A 22,771-nucleotide genomic window follows, 5' to 3' on the forward strand; every position below is an offset into this window, starting at 1 on the left:
TATGTTGGGACATTTATCAAAAGGAAAGATCTTTACAAAGTTGGATTTAAGAGAGGCTTATTTTCGGGTTAGAATAAAGAAAGTGGATGAGTGGAAGATGGCCTTTAATTGTCCACTGGGCATTCCAGTACCGAGTGTTACCCTTTGGGTTGACTGGGGCTCCCTGAGTGTTCAAGCACATGATAAACGAGGTCCTACACCTGCTGTTGTATAAGGGAGTTCTGGTCTACTTGGACAACATATTAATTTATTCACAAATACTAGAAGAACACATCCTTTTGGCGAAACAGGTGTTACAAAGACTAAGACAAGCACTGTCTTACCATAAGACAGGCACTTCTATCATATGAAAGGAGCAAATGGAAACTAGCATCACATTAAAGCCATACGGTCTTGGAAAACTGATATTATGTCTAGAGCTTCTGATGCAGGTGTTTTTTCTGCAAAAAGAGCTCAGTCTGACAATGATTATGAAATGAGGTAACTGCCAGAAACTCACCATATTGCACCGTATTATATCTACTTCTGTATAATTAACCAGTTTTATATCTCATGAAATATCTTATTGGTATTTTGTAATATAGTGATATTCTTCACCACTATACATTGCATTACCCCCATATGCATTGTGATATTTCACATATGCATAACATTTTATCCATTTTACTTGGTTTAGATACTTAGACTGGACTATTTTACTGTTGGCGTTTGGGTTACTTGCCAGTAACCATGGTCTGTTTATCTGCTCCTTTGTGAACAAACGAGGTCTGGAAGGGTAGGTACGATGGAAACGAGCCACCAATTCAGGAGCATGTACTGAGGAGGCGTCTTCCCAAGAACGTTCTTCTGGGCCGTAATCCACCCAGTCAATCAGATATTGGAGACGATGATGGCGAAAATGGCAGTCTAAAATGTCCTGTACTTCAAATTCCTCCTCCCCATCCACAATAGTAGGAGGCGGGGGTTTCTGGCCCACATCAGGTCGCACTCCTTCAGCTGTGTGTAAAAGGGAGCGATGAAAAACAGGGTGGATGTGCATGGAGCGTGGAAGTTGTAGTTTAAAAGTCACTGGGTTGATCTGGGCAACCACAAGGTATGGTCCTATGAACCGGGCATCCAGTTTTTGACAGGGCCGCTGAGAAGACAAGTTTTTCGTAGATAAGCTAACCCGGTCACCTACCTTGATCTCAGGTCCTGGTTGTCTGTGACGATCTGCGTTCCGTTTGTAATCCACTTTCGCTTGTTCAAGCTGGTTGTGAAGTACTTCTTGGACTGTGGTTAACTCTTGAAGCCAATCTTCAGCAGCCGGCACGGCCCCTGTTTCCATGACAGTGGGGAAGAAACGAGGGTGGAAACCATAATTGGCAAAGAAAGGAGCTTCTTTGGTGGAGCTTTGAGTAGCGTTGTTAAATGCAAATTCAGCAAAAGGCACCAAGGAGGCCCAATTGTCCTGTTGATAATTGACATAGCACCGTAGATATTGTTCCAAGGTTGCGTTGGTACGCTCAGTCTGCCCATCTGTTTGAGGGTGATGAGCCGTAGAGAGACATGGTTCAATACCTAATAACTGCTGGAGGGCTTTCCAAAAGCAGGAGGTAAATTGGACTCCACGGTCAGTTTCAATGCTCTTGGGCAACCCATGCAGCCGGAAAATGTTTTGCAAAAATAAAACTGCAGTTTCTTTAGCTGAAGGTAACCCAGTACAGGGAATAAAATGAGCCATTTTGGTGAACAGATCCACTACCACTAGAATGGTGGTGAAACATTAGAGCAAGGCAGATCGGTAATGAAGTCTGCAGAGATTATTTCCCAAGGTTTTGAGGGGGTGGGCAAAGGCTGAGCCCGAGCCTCAAGATAAGCCAGACACTGGCGGCGGAAAACTTGCACCTTTTGCGCATCTCCTGTGAATTTCGTGGGCAGCGCCAAGGAAGGGGGTCGCGTGGCTCGATCTCTTAAGCCGTGGATCTTGCCCTCTTGCTCACGGATCGTGTCCCTCATCCGGTTATATTCATCTTGGGCTATCTGATAGGCTTGCTCAAATAATTCGATTTCCCCGTTACCCGTTATTAATTCGTTATTTTCGTTTGTTTTGAAGCAATATACGGCCTTGATTGTCCACACGTCTGGATATCGCGGTTTCGAATCGCGAGAGGCCGTTTTTTCTTATTTCGTGGTTTTTTTCGTTAGGAAAAAAAAGCTTTTGCAAATCACCCAAACTCCCACCATTCAGGCCCTTTCCTTTTGCCCCTCAGCAAAAGGGGCGTCACGGGCTCAGCCAATGGGAGGGGGCGAGGGGGAAGGAGGCCGAGGAGGAGGAGGAAGACGGAGGGGGGAAATGGCCGCCGCCGCCGCCTCGCCTCAGCTCAGGCCTGGTGTCTCTCTGTGAGGCAGGAAGGCGGCGGATGGAGCCAGGAATGGAGAGACCGAGAGAGACAGAGAGGGGCCCGGCGGTGAGGTTTTGACATCTGTGCGAAGCTAGGCAAGTGGGGTTTATATATCTGTGGAAGGTCCAGGGTGGGAGAAAGAACTCTTGTCTGTGGGAGGCAAGTGTGAATGTTGCAATTGGTCACCTTGATTAGCATTGAATAGCCTTGCAGCTTCAAAGCCTGGCTGCTTCCTACCTGGGGGAATCCTTTGTTGGGAGGTATTAGCTGGCCCTGATTGTTTCCTGTCTGGAATTCCCATTTTCTGGGTGTTGTTCTTTTACTGTCCTGATTTTAGCTTTTCTGTAGCTAAAAATGCATATAAAATTGATTCTATAGGGAGGATAAATGATTGGATTTCAACTCCTACAGCTTGGCTTTCTCTGCCAATAATGGTACCCATCTTGGATATTGTAAGGGATTTATTATTATTATTATTATTATTATTATTATTATTATTATTATTATTAGACCTTGCTCCCAGGAAGGTCCCTTCGCTGTGGCTCCCAACTTATCTATCTATCTACCTTTCCACATATTCTCCACATTGTGTGTATGTGTATGTATATTATATATACATGAGCCCCGATGGCGAAGTGTGTTAAAGCACTGAGCTGCTGAACTTGCAGACCGAAAGGTCCCAGGTTCAAATCCCGGGAGCAGAGTGAGTGCCCGCTGTTAGCTCCAGCTTCTGCCAACCTAGCAGCTTGAAAACATGCCAATGTGAGTAGATCAATAGGTACCGCTCTGGCGGGAAGGTAATGGCACTCCATGTAGTCATGCCGGCCACATGACCTTGGAGGTGTCTATGGACAACACTGGCTCTTGGGCTTAGAAATGGAGATGAGCACCAACCCCCAGAGTCAGACATGACTGAACTTAACGTCAAGGGATACCTTTACCTTTACCTATACACACACACACACACAAACACACACACACATATGCAGGGACTATATATATATACACAGTATATATCACACACACACCAATTTAACAAAGTTTCAGCCACAAAAACAAAGTTTCTGAAGTAGAACAATGACTTTCACAGTAAAGACAACCCAATTTAACAGGAAATAAGACTTTCAAACCAGGAACAGATTTCTGCAATTATTAAAAAATGGTTTATTATAAAAGCTATGAAAATTCGCCAAAAATCAGAGGATAAGGGAAACGTTCCAAATTTTGGTGAGCTATCAGTGTTAAATGTGTTCTACCACTGTACTAAGTTTGAAGAAGATCACTCAAAAAATGAGGGTGGGAGAGTCCTGTAAAGTCCTCTCCCTCTGTGCTGTTTTTGGGAATTGCGCATGCGCGTCCGCCATTAACGAATTAATTTAGAAAATAACGAATTTTCGTTAATTTCGAAATTTTTGGGGGGCAAAATTCGGAAATACCTTCAAAAACGAAACGCTGCCCCCCTCTACTTTTGCAACGAGTTTAGAATCAAATTTTTCGTGGATCGATCAAGCCTACTATCTGATACTGAGGTACTGGTGCTGGTTGCGCTGCGGCTGCAGGTGTGTCGAGGACTTGGGCCCCTGCTTGATCTGTCATATTGACTTTTGGTTTTCAAAGTGCTGTGAGGGCGGTGTCAAACTGTTGCACCCCAAGGCAGCGTGAACACTCGAAAACCAGACAGCAGTCAATATAACGTATATCTTTATTAAAGCAAATAAAAATCCAGATGTATAGAGTTTGAGGAAAAAATAATTATTTTAGGAAAGTCAATGATTAGTCCAATAAGGTGAGAGAATAGGTCCAATATTATAATCCAAAGTCCAGAGGGAAAAGCTCACTCTGAAGTAGTTAGAATGCTCTTGAGTTGAAACAAGGCTGGAAATAGCAAAGTTCAAATCCACTATAATACGTCTTAGCAAACAGGCAGGAACGGAGACGAAGCTGAGGCAAAGCTTGGATCAGGAACAAGGCAGGAACTAGGTTGAAGTCCGGTTCTACTCGAGAGTCACGGCACGGCCCGACCGAACTGGAAACTCAGCTTAGAAACAAACAGGAGCTGGAGTTGGGAAAACCTCCCTCAAGGAAGAGCAAAGTTGACACCGCAAAGAAGCCACTGAGCAAAACACTTTTATGGATCCTAAACTGAATCCAAAATAGGGAGAGCAATACTCCCAAAAACAACCCATGGGAACTCTAACCATTATCCCCTCGGGACGCCAGACGTTGACTTCTACGAAGGTCTTGTTTTGCGCTACTCTCACGATTCAGAAATTCTCTTCGATTAAAATCCGCATTCTCAGGCGAGCTGAGAACATCTGGCACAGATAAGGGAGGAAGAGTAGGAGACTCCCTTCCAATTAACGGCCCTTCCTGGCTGATTTCTCCAGGCACCTGAAGCTGCAAAGGGTTCTCAGAACTGGGTGAAAAGTCATAATAAGCCTCATCTGTGTCAGAGTTCAACTCCTGATCAGGCTCTGAAGCCATGGCTGGCTGGGATATAAGAGGCACAACTGTATGCCAAGCTATCAAAATGTGAGTTTCACAAAGAAGGACTGGATTATTTGGGGTATCGTATATTGGGTGAAGGGATAGAAATTGACCCCAATAAAGTACAAAATGTATTAAATTGGAAAGCAGCCCGAACTAGGAGGCAGTTAACAACAAGAGCGATCTGTGTGCAAAGACGAGTACAGACCTCCAGAAATCAGTAACTCCAGACTCCCTATTAGTAACTCCGTATTAGCTATGTTGGTTGGGAATTATGGAAGCTGTAATGCAAGAACAAATTTGCCTACTCCTCACAACAGATTTCTAGAATTACTGTAGGTCACAAGTCATGAAAGAGGAAAGGCCTAATGTTGTGAAAATTTGTACTTAAATGGGCACATACTGCTTTGGTCTACACTCCTACATTAACATGTATGTAACAGAACTACTGTTAGTAATTTATTGGAAAACAGAAGTAATGCCATGGACTGTGTCAGTTTCACATTTTGAAACCTTTCACAGGTTGGTATACTAAATTAACAAAACGAAAAGCAGTACTCATAATCTTTCCTCCATTTTGGCTTTTTGTTAATCAGATAAGAAGAGGTCGGAATCACTCTTCACTTTATCTATTTTGATCAGGTTTTAACTGAATGCTTTCAAAACATGTTTTTAACTCTCAGCTCCACCAAACCTTCAGTACATAACCCACAATCAAGAGTAAAAGGGGGAATACCTTATTTCAAAAAGAAGAACAAAGACTATGATCATAAAAGATGCTCCCTAATGAGCCTGCTCTCACATAATAAGAAAATGAACATGAGGAATAACACCAGATTCACAGCAACTACATGTTACTTTGTCAATTAAAGCTTTCTGACCCTCTAGCAACTTCAAACGTGTCACTTTTCTTTCAAGAAACCATTAGCAGCCACAGTACAAAACATCAATTCAGAAGCTAATAGCACTTCAGATTGGTTGCTTGAAGGACTAGAGAACTTCAGTTAAGGACTTGTAAATCCAAACAGAGTCTAGTGGCATGCAATCACCAGAAAATGACAGGGGGGAAAATCATCTTAGTTCTGTAGTTTAAACAAGTTTAACTTTTTTCCTTTGTCATTGAATAGTTTGTATGGAACCACCCATGTTATGCACATGACAACTATCTGAGGCAAGCTCTTAAAATATCATTGTGTGGCAGGCAGGGAAGAACTGAACTTTCCTTCATCACACACACACATACTCCTAGGACATGTCTACAATGATCTAAAACCCTGATTTAGACAAGAGGTCCCACCTTGATGTTTAAATGGTATTTAGGGAATTCGGGTCAATAACATGGCTTAACCAAATTTACACAAAGTCAAGGAATGCTCCGGAGTTTCAATGAAACCCTGGACTGCTAATTACATAACAAAATATGGATGTTAATTTTATTCACACAATTAATACCCTGCCAACTGTGGTCCTAAACACACCACTATTATTAAGAATAATTAAAATGAGAACATTATAAATATTCTACCATATGAAAGGAGCAAATGGAAACTAGCATCACATTAAAGCCATACGGTCTTGGAAAACTGATATTATGTCTAGAGCTTCTGATGCAGATGTTTTTTCTGCAAAAAGAGCTCAGTCTGACAATGATTATGAAATGAGGTAACTGCCAGAAATTCATCATATTGCACTGTATTGTATCTACTTCTGTATAATTAACCAGTTTTATATCTCATGAAATATCTTATTGGTATTTTGTAATATAGTGATATTCTTCACCATTATACATTGCATTACCCACATGTGCATTGTGATATTTCACATATGCATAACATTTTATTCATTTTTACTTGGTTTAGATACTTAGACTGGACTATTTTACTGTTGGTGTTTGGGTTACTTGCCAGTAACCACGGTCTGTTTATCTGCTCCTTTGTGAACAGCACATAGAAGCAGATCAAGTGTACATTGATTTTACTGTATTTGTGCAATCACCATCCTGACAATTTTGTATGTGAGCGTGTTGCTGCTATTCTCTGCCATCAAGCCATTTCCAACTTACAGCAACTCTAAGGTGGGTTTTTTTTTGTTGGAAGATTTTTTCAGAGATTTGCCAGTGCCTTTCTCTGAGATTGAGGGTGTGTGAATTAACAAAAATCATCCCGCAACTTTCATGTCAGAGTAGGAACCCTGAACCCCAATCCAACATTCAAACCACTATCCCATGCTAGATCACTGCTTTATTATTCATGAATTAGCCTACCCTTCTTCTATAGCAAAGCAAAATATAACATGCCAAAAGTCACCCAGCCTCTCAGGCACTGACTAAACCTCAAACATGAGAAGGTGACTGCTCCATGTGCCTTTTTAGACCACTTAGATTTCTGTGGCAGGTGTGGAGAAAACGTATTCAACAGAAATAAAGAAATGTTTAAAATAACCTATCCTTCATGTTAATACGTGTTCTCTGTATTAACATGAAAATGCCACAGAAATTATTTTTAATCTAGTGTTTTTCCAGGTAATAGCCACTACTGAGTAGTATTGTTATCTCCAGTAAAAAGGCTCACAGACTGAAAACTCATTTTTAATAACATATACTTTTTTTCTCATGCTCTCTATGTTTTGTTTTTTTAAAAAGCCTGATAAATTTTGAATATACTTGTATTTAAGTCAACTGTTGCTCCTGTGCCTTTTTTGTTCCATATATGACATTCTTAAAGCCTATCAGAATTTGTCTGATTTTTTCAGTCACAGCATAAATTCTCTGGGGGCTCAATTAATGTAACATAATGGAAACTCAGTAGCTTTAAACTTGAAAGGAAACTGAAAGACACATTCATCTATTTTTAAATATTATCTGTCCCAATGTTTGAAAACTCTTACAAGCTACAAAGCAGTCAGTCACCAAGACTATTGACAAACCATGATAACTTAGGACACTGATCTGCAGCAATCCCACATGTAGACACAAAGCTGATTACTACAACAAACAGCATCAATTCACTACACACTATACCATCTCCATTTAAATGGCCATACCTGGAAGATTCTCTTGCTTATCAAAAGGCCTTGCCCATGACTTAAGACAAACAATGAGTACCTTGAGCTTATATATGACAAAATGTAAAAAAAAATTACTTATTTTAAAATTTTCTAATAAAGGTAGAATATCCCTTATCTGAAATGGTTAGGACCAGGACTATTTTGGATTTTGGAATACCTGTATTTGTACATATATAAATGAAATATCTTGGAGATGGAACCCAAGACTAAACACATTTATGTTTCATATACATCTGATACAGAAATTTCTGAAGGTAATTTGATTTAACATTTTATGAATGTGCATGAAATAAAGGTTGTGTATACTGAAGTGTCAGAAAATAAAATTGTCACTATCTCAGCTACATTTCAGAATTCCAGATAAGGAATGCTCAATGTATATATCCTATATTCTGACAGGTCCTAGAATATGGCAACATGGAGCATTTCTGATCAGCATTCGCACCACTGTATTCATTACTATTTATTTATTCGTCTTTGTACTTTACAACAGATAGATAGAATGCCTAGTTATTCATAATACTTACATCATACTTTGTTTTCAGAGCATGTACAGTCTTCATTAATCCATTTGGAATTTTTTCCTCACCATCATCCCCTTCATCTTCATTTTATTTTGGGGAGTGTGAGGACAGGTTTGTAAGAAACACATTTGTGCCTAATTACAGCAGTATTTCTTATGTGATATCAAGCTGACTCCAGCTTCTGGCAACCCTAAGCAAGATAACACAGTATATTCAGAGAAGGTTCGCCAGAGCCTTCTTCTGAATGCAATCTTACAGTACGCTTTTGTATTCCCTGGCAGTTTCCCCTCTGAGAACAAAGTAGGGTTGAACATGTTTAGCTTCAAAGATAAAACAGAATCAGGTGCTTTCGGGGTATTTTGTTGCTGCTGTGTGCTTCAGGTCTTTTCTGAATTATGGCAAACCTAAGGAGACCCTATCACTGAGTTTTCTTGGCAAGATCTGTTGAGAGGTGCAGATCGCCTTTGCCCTCCTTTGAGGCTAAGAGAGTGTGACTTGACCAAGGCCACACAGCGTGTTTAATTGCAGCCTTCAGGGTACATAACAATCTTATATCTCTGATGGTATCTATTATCCAGTTCTCTCTTCCACAACCAGGGACACTTTCAAACCTTTTTGAGTATGATACAGGAAGTGAAATATCCAAGACAGTGGAGTGGACTGTTTCTCATTCAGGAAACACACTGTACTTGTCTCCGTACATGGCTGCTTGTGGCATCCAGAATCATGCTCATTAGAGGACTGATTTGAATGCTTTGAGGCAGAGAGAGTGGGGTGTATCAAACTCTGTTTGGAAAAGCTACTTTTTAAAGTATAAGTCTCAGAATCCAAGTCAAAATTTAGGGCTTGTGGTCAACCCCCTCGCCCCTCCCCCAAACATTTCCAAATTCTCACTCCAGGCCAATCCAATGGAACAGATATTGGAAGTGGAATGGATTTGGCCAGATGTCCTGCTCCTCCCTCTCCCCATCTACGTGGGGGGGAAAGGTGGTTATCACCCACTATATTTTGTCTCAGAAGAAAGCTTTCAGGTTGCATGCAGGAGATAACTGAATGACACCAAAATCCACTGAGGATCTTGGGTTTATTTTTCCCCAGAAAGGGAAATGACTATATTCTGTCACTGCAATCAAACAAGACAAAATGGCTCTCTCATCTTCTCTGCTTCCTGCTTTAATTCTGCATCTCTAATCTTTCTGTATAGATAGGTACGTAGTAGCAAAGTACAACACAGAAACTGGACTAGCAGTCATTAGGTAACATTATGATCCTACCGAGCTTATATTTATTATTAAAGCTGACACTACGTAAACACTTTTCAGTTTTTAAAATATTCTTGGTGACATCTAATTCATCTTCATCATTGCCCCCCCCCCCCCCCCCCCCAGAAATACAACTACTATCCATACCTGGCAGAAACATAAGTAAATTAACACTGTCAATGAGATTTTTAAATAGGCTTATAATGCTATAATGAAAACTTGGGTAAGCTTATTAAGGAAGAATATTCCGTGCCAAAGTGTCCCATAGATTGCCACCACATCCTTTTGCATGTAAAAGGCATTGTCAAATGTTGAAGTTCCCTGAAATTATGTACTTAAAAGAACTTGAAAGCTGAAATCACCTGGGTGTATATTACTAACTATAAACTCCTTGAGCTCCTCTGGCATGGAAGAGTTTGATTTACTCTGCTCCTGTGAAGTGTCTGAATTAGGTTGACACAGGCTAATCTTAAACTTCATGCATAATATGCTCTTTGAACACTTTTCAGAATATGCCGTAACTCATGCAGCCAGAGCATCCAGATTGCCAGAATTTAGTGGATTGTAATTTTCACATAGAACTGCCTATAAGAATTCTAGCAACCCTGTGCTGCTGTATTAGTACTTCTGTGCAATTTAAGGTAACTTATGTGAAATAAAAAAACGTCATAGTGGCTTCATTTGGTGAGGACTCCTTGGGCTGCCTGTCAGGTGACAACTGGACTAAGGACTGCATTTGCTCAGGTGATTTGGGCCTAGGAAAGTGGAGAAGGGGGACAAGGGGAGAAAAGCCAGGGTCACAGAAGCCAAAGAACTCTACTTGCTCGAGGATCTCCTGCACATGAGGACTACTGTCATCCTGCCTTAACAGCAGAGATTGCCAAGTCCCTCCCCATAAAACGCTGTAACAGAGATGACAAAGGTACTTTTTGGACTTCCTATTTTGGATTGGTTATCCTGGCCAGGGGATTCTGAGAATTACAGTCCCAAGCTAATTTTATCAACCCTGGCTCTAACTTGGGGAGAAAAGAAAGTTCTGCCATGTAAGAAAACTTCTGACTCTAACAGAAAAGGCTCTAACCAAGTACAAGGCAACTGCATCTGTTCCAAAGGGCAAAAATCTGCATTGAGGTGGAACCTCCAGCCTTACGGTGCCTGGCATCCCAATTCCATCATAAAAGAAACCTCATCGTGTAAAAATTATCATGTGTGCAAACTCAGCTCTACAGTGAAAGTCCATGAAAATGGTGTATGTGAGTGGCATTCTACTTACTCTGTTGAGACTGCTGCTGTTCAAAACAATGGCAAGAAGCCTTTTCATACAGTCTTCCAGCTTCTTCAAGCACTTCCCCAGAATCAGATTCGATATATCCACATCATTTAATAACTTGGTTATAAGAGAAACTGCTTGACTCGTAACATCTAAAAAGGGGAGTTCAGGGAGGCTGTACGAAGTAACCAGACCATCAAGCAACTGTGAGAAAGAATGGGATATTATGGAACAATCAATTCCAAGTTTTTCCAAGTCTGTTTTCAGGCCTCCAGATTTTGTTAGTTTTCTTAGTTCAAAGAAATTTTGTAGGAACTGCATGTGTGAGATCAAAGACTTTTGCTTGCTGGCCTTACAAGAAGTCCATATTGGAATTCTACTTGACAATGGCTCAGATGCACAACTGTTGCAACCACGGCTTCTGTGACTGAAACTAGGTAATGTTTCTAGAGTATCAATCATGCAGTGATTTGAGATATCACATCCAGAATCTTCAAGATGATCTGAGAATTCTTCTGTAATAGGTAGTGGCGGAGTCTCATCTGAAGGCCCTGAAGCATAAAAAAGAGTGCACTGTAGTGGATAAAATAAACCGGAATTTGAGATTAAAATGACTCAGTTCTAATCTCTTTTCAGACATGAAATTCACTAGATAACTTTGGGTCCATCCTTCTTTTTCACTACATATTATCTCTCAAAGAACTTTTATCCTTTTCCTGACATAATTACCAGGTACAGGCTGGCTGGGGGAAAATGTGTGAACTGTATCTGGCCCAAATGTTCCCTATCCTAGTCTGAAAGAAGAATGCGTATTGCAAACACAAATAAACAACCAAAAAGAACAAATAAGTTACATAGTTTGTATTCATAGCTCATTGTAGCACTGGCAAGATTTCTGCTAAATTCCATAATTTGTAACTGTAAAATGCTTCTTGCAATTTGGCATTCTCAATTCATTAGAAAAAAGTTACAAGGCCTTAAAATCTCTTAGAAAACATAATGAAATCATAGCATATTGTTGATCGCTGCGGGAGATTGAAAGGTTTTGATTTCTTCAGTAAAAGAAACTACTGATTTCAAAGTGGTTTAAACTGATTCAGGCTGTTTGCCAAATCAGTGAACTGGACCCCAAACCAGAATGTGTGTTTTAATTACCACAGGGGTAAATTGGTCACCCATGATTAGAAGTAGATGAACTTCCCAATTCTATTGTAAAATCACATCAGAATAAACTTACTCCCCTCCCCCTACAATTGTTAGAGGTTCTCCAAGCACGATCAGATCCAGTTCTGTAAGCCTCTTCGGGCCCAACCCTGAAATTCACTGAAGGTGTGGCCTTGGAAAATCAAATGTCAGCTGGATGACTTGCACCTCAAAATCACAGGTGTTTCATAAGAGCCATGGTCTTGATTTTAAAAGGCAGGGTACATGATTTAGCTGTTAAATTATTCACGCAGTCAGGTAGGTCAACATTCAGTAAACAGACAGCTTGCACGCATTCATTTGACTTGAGTTTCATTGGATAGGAAGGCAGTGCTAGTCTTCATGTAAATAAAAGAACACAGTGGGCTTAGACTTGTATCCATCTCTAAAGCACATGTAATTCACACTTGGAAGACTGCAGCAGCTAATAAAGTAAGTCTATGATGCTGATCAGTGTCCACTTGAACAGTTACACTATGTTGTCTCTCAGTGCCCACTTCAAGTTTAGCCATGTCTGGAGGGAGATGTTATACTCTCATCCCACCAGAAAATCAGAGTGCTTGGGAAGGCAATTGCTTAACCTTCACTGAGGGAGGCCAGTAAAACCTTTCACTCTCAGAGAGTTCAATGACATAGTAAATATTGGGAGGCCATTGGTGATGGTATCTCTGTTGGAGCCATGCACAGTTGAGGCTTTAGTCTCTTAGCCCTCATGGAATTTGGCATAAGGAGACCACACAACATGGATTGCATGACCCATGCATCCCCATGGATAGAGAATAGAAAAGGAACCTGTCAGGACAGCTGAAGGAATCCAAAAAGACACACTTTGTCCCACAAAAGCGGATTCCAACAGGGACAGAATCTTTACTGGTGATTAGTAATTTGTGCGTTTTCTCATTAAATTACCCCCAGATCAATAAATAGCAATAGAAACAACTTTAAAAATGCTAGTTTTTATCCTTGGGTAATTTGGGGGAGAGGGAATGTCAGATGAGATAAAAAGACTTAGGGAAAAACTTGTTAATATTAAAGCTTCAAGTTTAAAGAAATGAGACATTCTACAATTCTTCGTAGCCGAAGTACTGAAGGCAAAGATGCAAGAAAAGGTTCTCTTTTCTACTTTGATCTAGCTGAATTAATAACTAAGAAAGCATATCAAACTAAAATACATTCACAAGAAACACTGTCCAAATGGATGAAAAGAAAGGTGGTAGAAATGTTCTGAAAACTAGATGGCACTTCAAACAAGGTATGCTTTTATGGGCTGTGAGTCTCAGTTACCTGTTTCAGAAAAATACTATGAACTGCTGCAACTGGATCCAATAGAAGTGCTGGCTGGTGAAGGACAAAGAATGCTATAATTTACCCCTTAAATGCACTTGTTTTCACTACAATGTGACACATAAAGGTAATCAGTTGACACCTAAGGAAATATCCTGATTAATAAATAAAATGAGAGGTTTGGAATCCAGGAAGGAAAGCTCTTCTACCCTTCACTTAAGAAAATAGTGGCCAAAAGTACAAAGAAAGGTTGCATTTTATCCTAAACCAGTACAGAATGACCCTCTGCAGTCCAAACATGGGTGATATGCTGTTCAAGCTAAAGAACCTGGCTATTTCATCCCAGAGGCTTCAAAAAGATGGAGTTCATATGTCTAGCAACAGGTATAATTCTTCATTCCCTCTATTTAAGAGCAAAAGGGTAGATACAAAATGTGGAGTTGTGTTTTAAGTACTGGACATCATCTTACATTGATTTATAGGTTTTCAATTAATTTGTACAACTAATGTTATTTTACATTGCTTTCTCATCTCATTCTGCCCTAAAATTTTGTGGAATATAGGGGAAGATATATATATTTGATAACCATTTCTTTAAAATTAAGAAGCCAAAATCTACAAAAAATTAACACTAATTTTATTTTTAAAAGCTGTGAGAGAGGTTTTATTTTTCCAATTGTGTCAGGTTTGGCATCCAGAGCTCACTCAATTTAATAACCTACCATGTTTTGCTCTTAAGCCAGAAGACGTCTTCCTTAGTAGGAGTTGCTGCCTTAAATGAAGAACCTCAGCTTCTAACATTGCAATTCTTGATTTCCACTTAAAATCTTGTCCAGATACTATCTTGGCCAGGTGCTCTGCATATTCTTTGCTGCTTTTATCTGGCGGCTTGGAGCGGATGATAGCTAAAGCCAGTGCCAACTGTGAGGTTTTCAGGTAGCACGCCACAACTTCTTCATGTTTTATTTCTGTCAAAAAAAGAAAAGCTTTATCAGGATTTATGTTTGCATATTTCATTTATTTAACAGAAATGCTATGGAAGGAGATCAGTTTTCATAGGCTTTTTAAGTCATTAGATAAATCAAAAGATAAGCTATTCAAAGTATGACTCATGCTTGGAAAACAGATTCATAAAGCAAGTACTGTATAATAAATTCATAAAGCAAGACTTCTGCCATCTATGAGAGTTTTAAGTATCAAATAATCATACCGCTGGAAGAGATTCCAAGGGCCATTCAGTCCAACTTCCTTTGGCCATGTAGGAACAAAAAATAAACATCCCGACAGATGGCCATCCAGCCTCTGTTCAAAAACCTCCAGAGAAGGAAACTTCCAGAGGATATATTTTACAATTAACAACAGCCACAGTTTTGAGAAATTGTACTTAATAGCATGAGAGAGGAAGAAGAAAATAACAAGTATTTAATATCAATATGAATTAGGGACTGAAACAATATGGGGAATGAAACAAAGAGAAGTTATAACACAGAGAAGGCTATATACATTCTGAACTAAAGTTAAGATTCAGAACTAGTTTGGAAGAAGTTTCAATTTCTGCCAAATTGCATAGCCTCTCGTAGACAAAAATTATTTTACCTTATTTATTATTATTATTTCTAATATTTATTATTATTGCTGATATTCATCGGGGTACTGTTCAAATATTGTTAAACATATCTTCCCAACCTGACTAGAAGCTGAGGCTCTGCAAAAGATGTTTTATATACTGTCAGTCTGAATTCACTTTTTCAATGCTTCACTCAGTCTACTGTGTGGCTTCTTTGGGACCTCATTTCTACTTTTCTTTTTAACCTTTTGCACTTTCACAGGTTGCAGATTTATGCCACCTCATCACATGGAGGAAAATTGCCCCTTAGCAACATTTTGGGGACTGGGCCTGCCGAACACCATCACATGATGCTTGGCAGGCCCTGCCCCATTGATGCTCTATCCTTTTGCCCATCTGGTAGGGACAGGGCGCCAATTCCCCCAATGTGATGGGTGTGTGTGACACCATGAGGCACCCTGTGTGCCTACCTTTAGCTGATAACTGCCCGTGAAATGGCGCAGGGAGGAGAGACATGTGAAGAGATCTCTAAAGCATCTGCTTGGATCTTAACAGCCATGGAAACAAATGTGGGCATTGCTGATTCTTTCTATTATAATAATTTGGAGATGGTATTTCAAGGAGAAAGGATAAAATATCAGTGAGGACTACAGAAATGTTAACAGAAAAAACTAAAAGATGAAGCAATAGGAAAGAAGCATTGATTAAAATAGGAATATGTGCAAATGCAGTTGCATATTAACATTATTATTATATACGTGCTTATCTCAAAGTTAAATCTCATTGTACTAAATATAGGAGCCACCGGTGGCACAATGGGTTAAACCCTTGTGCCGCAGGACTGCTGACCGGTTCAAATCCGGGAAGCGGGGTGAGCTCCTGCCTGTCAGTTTCAGCTTCCAATGCGGGAACATGAGAGAAGCTTCCCACAGGATGGTAAAATATCAAATATCCAGGTGTCCCCTGGGCAATGTCCCAAGGGGGCCAATTCTTTCACACCAGAAGCAACTTGTAGTTTCTCAATTCGCTCCTGACACAGAAAAAACTGCAGTAAATGGGATCTGCTTCTGAGCAGACAATATAATCTGATTGCTTTTCTATTTTTGGCCAACCTTTTTTGGCCATGCTCCACCTAGGCATCTCTAAAATCCTGATGCCTATCTCCTGTCCCCCGTGACATATAATTCTTGTTGTTTAAAAAGTGACCTGTCATGAAGAGACACAGGCAGTGAAGATAGGTCCTAAACTTAAGCTTATGGATTTTCTGATATTCGAAGTCATTTGTTGATGCTTAATAATGCGTCAATGCATATTCTTTCTATGCTCATTACCTATTCAAAAGGTCATTTTCCCTAAAAAATAACACAAGCATTTTCAAGTAGCCAGCAAGTTATTGGGAGAAATTCACAGGAATGGAAAAGGTGGGATTTCTATGCCCAAACCTTGTTTGTTAATGAAAACACTAGGCTGTTAATAATGTTAAGCAATTAAATAGAGCAACTTTAATGTGGGCAGTAGTAATATTCCAGGCACAATTGATTTGAGTAATCAAATACAGGGTAACAAGTGTCTAACTTCACTGCATGTATTTGTTGTTGTTTTTTTTAATGTCAGGAGCGACTTGAGAAACTCCAAGTTGCTTCTGGTGTGAGAGAATTGGCCGTCTGCAAGGACGTTGTCCAGGGGATGACCAGATGTTTGATGTTTTACCATCCTGTGGGAGGCTTCTCTTATGTCCCCGCATGGGGAGCTAGAGCTCACGCCGCTCCCCGGATTCAAACCACCAACCTGTCAGTCAGCAGCCCTGCTGGGACAAGAGTTTAATCCACTGCGCCATTAGGGGCTCCCTTGTATTTGGTGGGAATATGTGAGCATATCCTGTCACCTTACGTTAATTTTCTTGCGGGTGATTATCTTTTAAAAAATCATGTAAAAATATTGACTTACTATTAAAGTAGTAATTGTGCTTTGGATTTTTTCACAGATTTCTTGCTATATTCATACGCAGAACAAAAAGACATGATTTGTATAGCTTGAGATGTTAAAAGAACACTAAGAGGACTGGAGTGTTTGGTATGAAAGTTGCCTCACTTCTCTGTGCTCTTGCGCTTTCTAGTTAACTCTATGCTCTCGCCACTTCTCTCTATTAGTGGGCTTTTCCCCTCTCCATTGTCACCACTGAACCACCATGTACATTCCAATTTTAATTTTTAAAAATGTATATGTTGCAATATAGATTTATATACGGTATGTGAGGTTCCTAGAGCCATAAGAAATGCAAAAAAAAAACACTATTAATAATCCGTTCCCAAACCGATCCCCTTAAAATCCAATCCCCCCCCCCCCCAAAATGGGGTGTGTGCTTCACATTGGGATCCAGAGGTCTAGACCAGTGGTTCCCATACTTATTTGGCCTACCGCCCCCTTTTCAGAAAAAAATACTACTCAGCGCCCTCTGGAAAGGGGGGCGTGGCTTATAGGGGTAGGCGTGGCTCCTGCTCAAGAGGGCGGGGCTGAGCCTCTCCCCAGTTCATGATGCAGGGCTGGGAAGGGGAGGTGGGCGGGGCCACAAATGGGAGGCCAGGACTGGGATGGGCAGAGTTACGAGCTCTGCGGCAGGGCTGAGCTTCTATCCCTGTCCTGCAGCACCTGCCAGGACACAGAGGGTGTGGCTAGAGGAGGGGGCGGGGCCTCTTCCCAAGTGCCTGAGGGGGTTGGACCTCTATACCCCATCCCCATGTATGGGGGGGAGGTATACAGAGCCTCTTGCCCTTTAGTCCTAAAAGGTCTCTCAGAAGAGGTATAGAGGCTCAGCCCTGTCTCGGGCTCTTGGAAGGAGGCCCCGCCTCATTCCCATGGTCCGCCCTCTGTGTCCCAACAAGCACCTCAGGAGAGGTATAGATTCTCAGCCCTGTCTCGGGCTCTTGGGAAGAGGCCCCACACCTCCTCTGGCCCCGCCCCCGTGTCCTAATAGGTGCCATCACCGCCCCCCTGGATCGCTCCAGCACCCACCAGGGGGCGGTAGCGCCCGCTTTGGGAATCACTGGTCTAGACTAACCTGACAGCTCATCCCATCAAGGTATTAAAAGTCAAAAACTTTAAATTAAAGCCTCTCTCTAAGGTCAATGATGGCATTTCATCAACAAAGCATCTTTAGATTTAGACATATTTGTGGCTTATCTTTGCAAAATGTTAGAAAACCTTATATGGCATCTCAGCAGATTTTCCCATGTTGCTTAAATCTCTTGCTGTATTTCTGTGTTCTTTCTCTTAAAATGTGATCATAATGGCACAAAGGTTACAGTTTCTCAGAAGAGATCAATTTATTTTACTTGTGACTCATTTGAGAAGGAATTAGAAATAGGGGTCAGTTAACATTTACTGCCTTCCTGCAATACATTCCAGTCTCTCACTGTACTAATTCAAGCAGCAAAGTGTTTAATCTTGCACCATACCTAGCAACTTGATACCAATCCAGTATGCGCTATATAGAGAAATTACACACATATTCTCAATATCAGAGATCTACAAAATCTTTGGAGTGGTTTTTGGGTTGTATGGTTGTATTCTAGCAGCATTTTCTCCTGATGTTTTGCCTGCACCTGTGGCTGGCATCTTCAGAGGATCTGATGGTGGTAAAGCAAATGGAATGTCCAGGGTGGGAGATAATATATTAATCAAGTGTGAAGGGTGCAATCAGCAACACTGATTTACAAGTGTTTGAGGGATCCATCCATTAGCATGTGAGTAACTGAGAAGACTGCATATTCAATATAGTGAGGGCAACTGCCTTGAAGTAGCCAGACCTTTGTTCCCTTGGAGCGTTTATTGCCTGGAGGCATCCTTTGTGTGGGTGGTGTTCACTGGCCCTTGATTGTTTGCTGCCTGGGGGCTTCCTGTGTCTGGGTGGAGTTCATTAGTTACTGTCTTGATTCTGGTGTTTCTGAGTTTGGTAGTCAGATTTTGTTCATTTTTATGGTTCCTTTCTGTTGAAATTGTCCAGGTGCTTGTGGATTATCTTTGCATGCTGCATTAGAACCCTGCCTAATACTGTTTATGTAGAATTCACATATGTATTTTAGTATTCTTTTTGATAATCCACATTGAGAAACAACACAATGTTTATACAGTGACACCTTGAGTTAACCCAGGCAACATTGGTATATATGCTAGTTCAACACACACACACACACACACACATCTAAATCCATAATAAAAGCGAAAACCCATATGTGTGTAGTAGGTACTGGGATTTATAGTTCATCTGCAATGAATGAGCATCACACTTGGCACAAAGAGCCCCCATAACCAATATAACATATTGCACAAGTTTGGGAAAAGGGGAGTTATAGTTCACCTGCAGCCAGATAAACACTGACCCCCACCGACAATGCACTAGGACCACACTTCACACAGAAAACCCACATGACCTACTGAACATACTGCAGGTATTTGTGGGAAGGGGCCTTGATTTTGGGAGTTGTAGTTCACCTCCATCCAAAGACCACTGAACCCAGCCAATTACGAATCTAGACCAAACTTGGCACACAGACTGAATATTGCCTGCTGTGGATACTGATAGATATTTTGGGGCAATTGCCCCGGGAATCTGGAAATTACAGTAGTTCACCCCCATCCAGAGAATACTGCACCATACCTGGTACACACGCCCAAAATGCCCAACTTAAAATACTGGCAGGGTTTTGGGAGGATTCACTCACAATTCTGGGAATTATAGTTCACCCATTCCAAACAGAATACATAACATTAAAAGACAAATAATACAATTCTCAAATGACCCGGGCATCGCCGGGTCCCCAAGCTAGTATGTATGTATGTATGTGTATATAAAACACAGAAGTGCAGCTAGTCTCATCTGAAAAGGAAAGCACTCTCTACAAATATGACTCCCCCAGTAATCAGGTTTAGAGAATGTTAAGACTTCAGAGAGCTAGAAAAAGGGCCAACATTCATAAAATGGTTATAAATACTTCTTGACAGAGTAGGGAAATGAGAGCATAAGAACCACCTCCCTCGCCCCCACACCTTTTAAGTCTAGGAGATAGGTAAAGCGGGGGGAAAGTGCAGTTTCACTTTCTACAACATTTAATGGACAACTTTTTAAAGATTACAAAATGTCTTCTAAGATGAGACTTGTCAATTTTCCTCACTGGTGCATAGGAAATATTCAAACATGTTATGCATAGCAGTGGCAATAGGCGTGTTGACACTCTGCAGGGAAAGCTATGTATCTTTCAACTGCTGTGAAAATGTGATAGTCACATAAGAGAATTACAATCCAGAGGGAAAACACACAGCACATTTACTACACTAGATGCCTATAATTTAGAAAGTCCCTCAATCTCAAACACCATCTCTTTTTAACCCCCAAGTAGAAAACAGAGGTAATGCCTTTTTTTTATTAGCACCACATGCTAAGAGAAAGAGAGAACATGCTAGGAATGCAGATAAGAGATTGAGATCTTGCCTTTGATGAACATAGCATTTGTTGTATTTTCTTGATGGGGATGTAGGTTGTTTGTAGGTTCCCCACTCAGCAAAAGGAGAATTCCAAGTACCAGTTAACGCCTCCGAACCAAAGGATGCCTCCAGGCAACAACACTGTAACTTAGCAGCTGCACAGCTACTCAATGTTAAATCAGGCTTACCAACTGCAACATTTACAACATTGCTTCAGACAAGGGTTCTTTACCCCACCCTGGACAATCCACAGATATACTCCACTTGCCTCATTTCCAACAAACCTCTGAACAAACCTATGAGGATGCTTGCCACAGATGCAGGTGAAACATCAGGAAAGAATGCTACGAGGACATGGCCATACAGCCCGAAAAACTCACGGCAAACCAGTGATTCCGGCCATGAAAGCCTTAGACAATACTTTAAGATGTCCCGAGGAATGCCCATGAGAGCAGCCCAAAGAAAGTGATGGACACATTCAAGATTTTACTGCAGCTAAGACCAAGCAGCAATGCATCTACTTCCCTGTTCTGTGGCAAATGAGGGGAGCACAAAGAGAAGAGCTCTTTCTAACTCAGTTTAGCATTTATAAAGCTAATACAGTTTGTTGCTTCCACATTGAAGACTGAGAGCGGCTGTGGCTAAGTAACAGTGGCTTTTGACAGCCCAACACAACGTAATTCATATCCAGTACCACTGATAAGACTCTGAGCTACTTACAACTTTGCAGTACTGTCCATCAGTTTTAGAGCCATTCCAGCTTTGCAACTGGGCTGAAGTTGAGACAGTTGAACTTTTAAATGTTCCAAAAATTAGAAATGCTCACATCAAATAAAACTGAAGTTATAGCAAGGATTCCTGCTTTTGGTTCTGCCTTTCTTTTTAACCCATTAGATAGACAATATTTGGGATGTGACTTTTAACATACCATCACCTGGCTTCGTTGAAATCAGATTACATATGATACAAAAAAGTGTTGTCCACTTGTGCTTTTTTATCACTCTCCCAATCTTTTCTTCTCTTAAAAATATATCTATTTAGAAAATAAAAACTTAGAAAACTAAGCCTTCTGATTGATAAGGCTAGGAGCCCAATCTGAAAGCAGCCTTGGATTACTCTGACTGCCATTTGACTACATGGTTAATGAAAAGTAAATATCACACTGCAGTGACTTTTCAATATTTCTGTCCTTGCTTAGAATCAGAATATCTGAAAGATGACTTCTTCCCACCTGGGAACTACCTAAAACTTGAGATACTCAGTGCATGCCCTGTTGTGTGTCCCATTCCTCCATAAGGATAGTTTTGTTTTGTTTACAGATGACAGGGATTTTTCTGTATAGCAGCCACTTCCTCTGACCTGGAAGGAAGGCAGATTTGTTCCATATATTTTGAGTTTATTATAAGACAGATGATGCCATTGTAAATGGCTTTAAAGCTTCTAGCAGACGGAGTGACAGTGCATAAATATTTTAAATAAACAATGTCCAGTCAACCTAAATCAACTCCATATATTTAAATTTGCACACAGGTAAGCAAATGCAACCTGGTAAGATCAATCGCCAGTTGTTCTACTATAGAAAGAAAGCGCAGAGGAACTGGGAAGTATCTATGCTCCCCCATGGCTATAGATTAACATGTACCATTATTAACATTGAAAAGTGGTTTGCCAATCAAAGGAAATAATACCTTTCCAGCCTAAGGAAGCAAAGTAAATGGCTTTGTTGTGTCCAAAACATGCTGCTGCTTGGGGCTGAGCAACAAATAAACCCCCCTGATGAGTTAAGGTGTCAGACAGTGAAATTATTTTTGCTCCTAAAGCCAAAAGTGGTGATGTTTAAAAAAATTATACCCCTGTCCTTATTTTACAATTAAAAGAACATTTTCCCAAGTTTACTACACTATTTGTGGGTTTTATTTTCATTACTTTAGAAGTAGAAAAGAAAAATAAACACAGTAGAGAATCTGTCATCTTGCCCAGGGCAAGTTTTAATAAACACAGGCAGTTTGAGATTAGTTTCTCTCCTAGCATTCTTTTTTACCATTTTAAAGATGCAACATTTAATATAATTCAGAATCATAATTCTTTTCAAGTTACAAAATTATTCTAAATTAAGAAGATATTGAGACAGAACCTAAGGGTTCATCTGAATAGAAGATTTTTTGAGCTACCAACTTAAAGACATTAGCAACTGTCAGCAGAGTAATCCAGGGATCAGTCTTGTGTCCATTGGTCCAATATAT

At 40.5% G+C, this 22,771-nt stretch overlaps 1 protein-coding gene across 1 annotated transcript in view; it reads right to left on the minus strand.

Annotated features, from left to right (window-relative positions):
• mei4 (meiotic double-stranded break formation protein 4) overlaps positions 1–22,771 on the minus strand; it is a 117,432-nt gene that overhangs the window by 89,387 nt on the left and 5,274 nt on the right. The window contains exons 2-3 of the mRNA XM_008122016.3: positions 14,203–14,448; positions 10,997–11,544 (exon numbers count right to left, since the gene is read on the minus strand). Coding sequence (XP_008120223.2) covers positions 10,997–11,544; positions 14,203–14,448 — 794 coding nt within the window. The remainder of the gene's footprint in view (positions 1–10,996; positions 11,545–14,202; positions 14,449–22,771) is intronic.

The sequence above is a fragment of the Anolis carolinensis genome, chromosome 1 (genome assembly GCF_035594765.1).
Source record: "Anolis carolinensis isolate JA03-04 chromosome 1, rAnoCar3.1.pri, whole genome shotgun sequence".
In the NCBI taxonomy this organism is placed as follows: domain Eukaryota; kingdom Metazoa; phylum Chordata; class Lepidosauria; order Squamata; family Dactyloidae; genus Anolis; species Anolis carolinensis.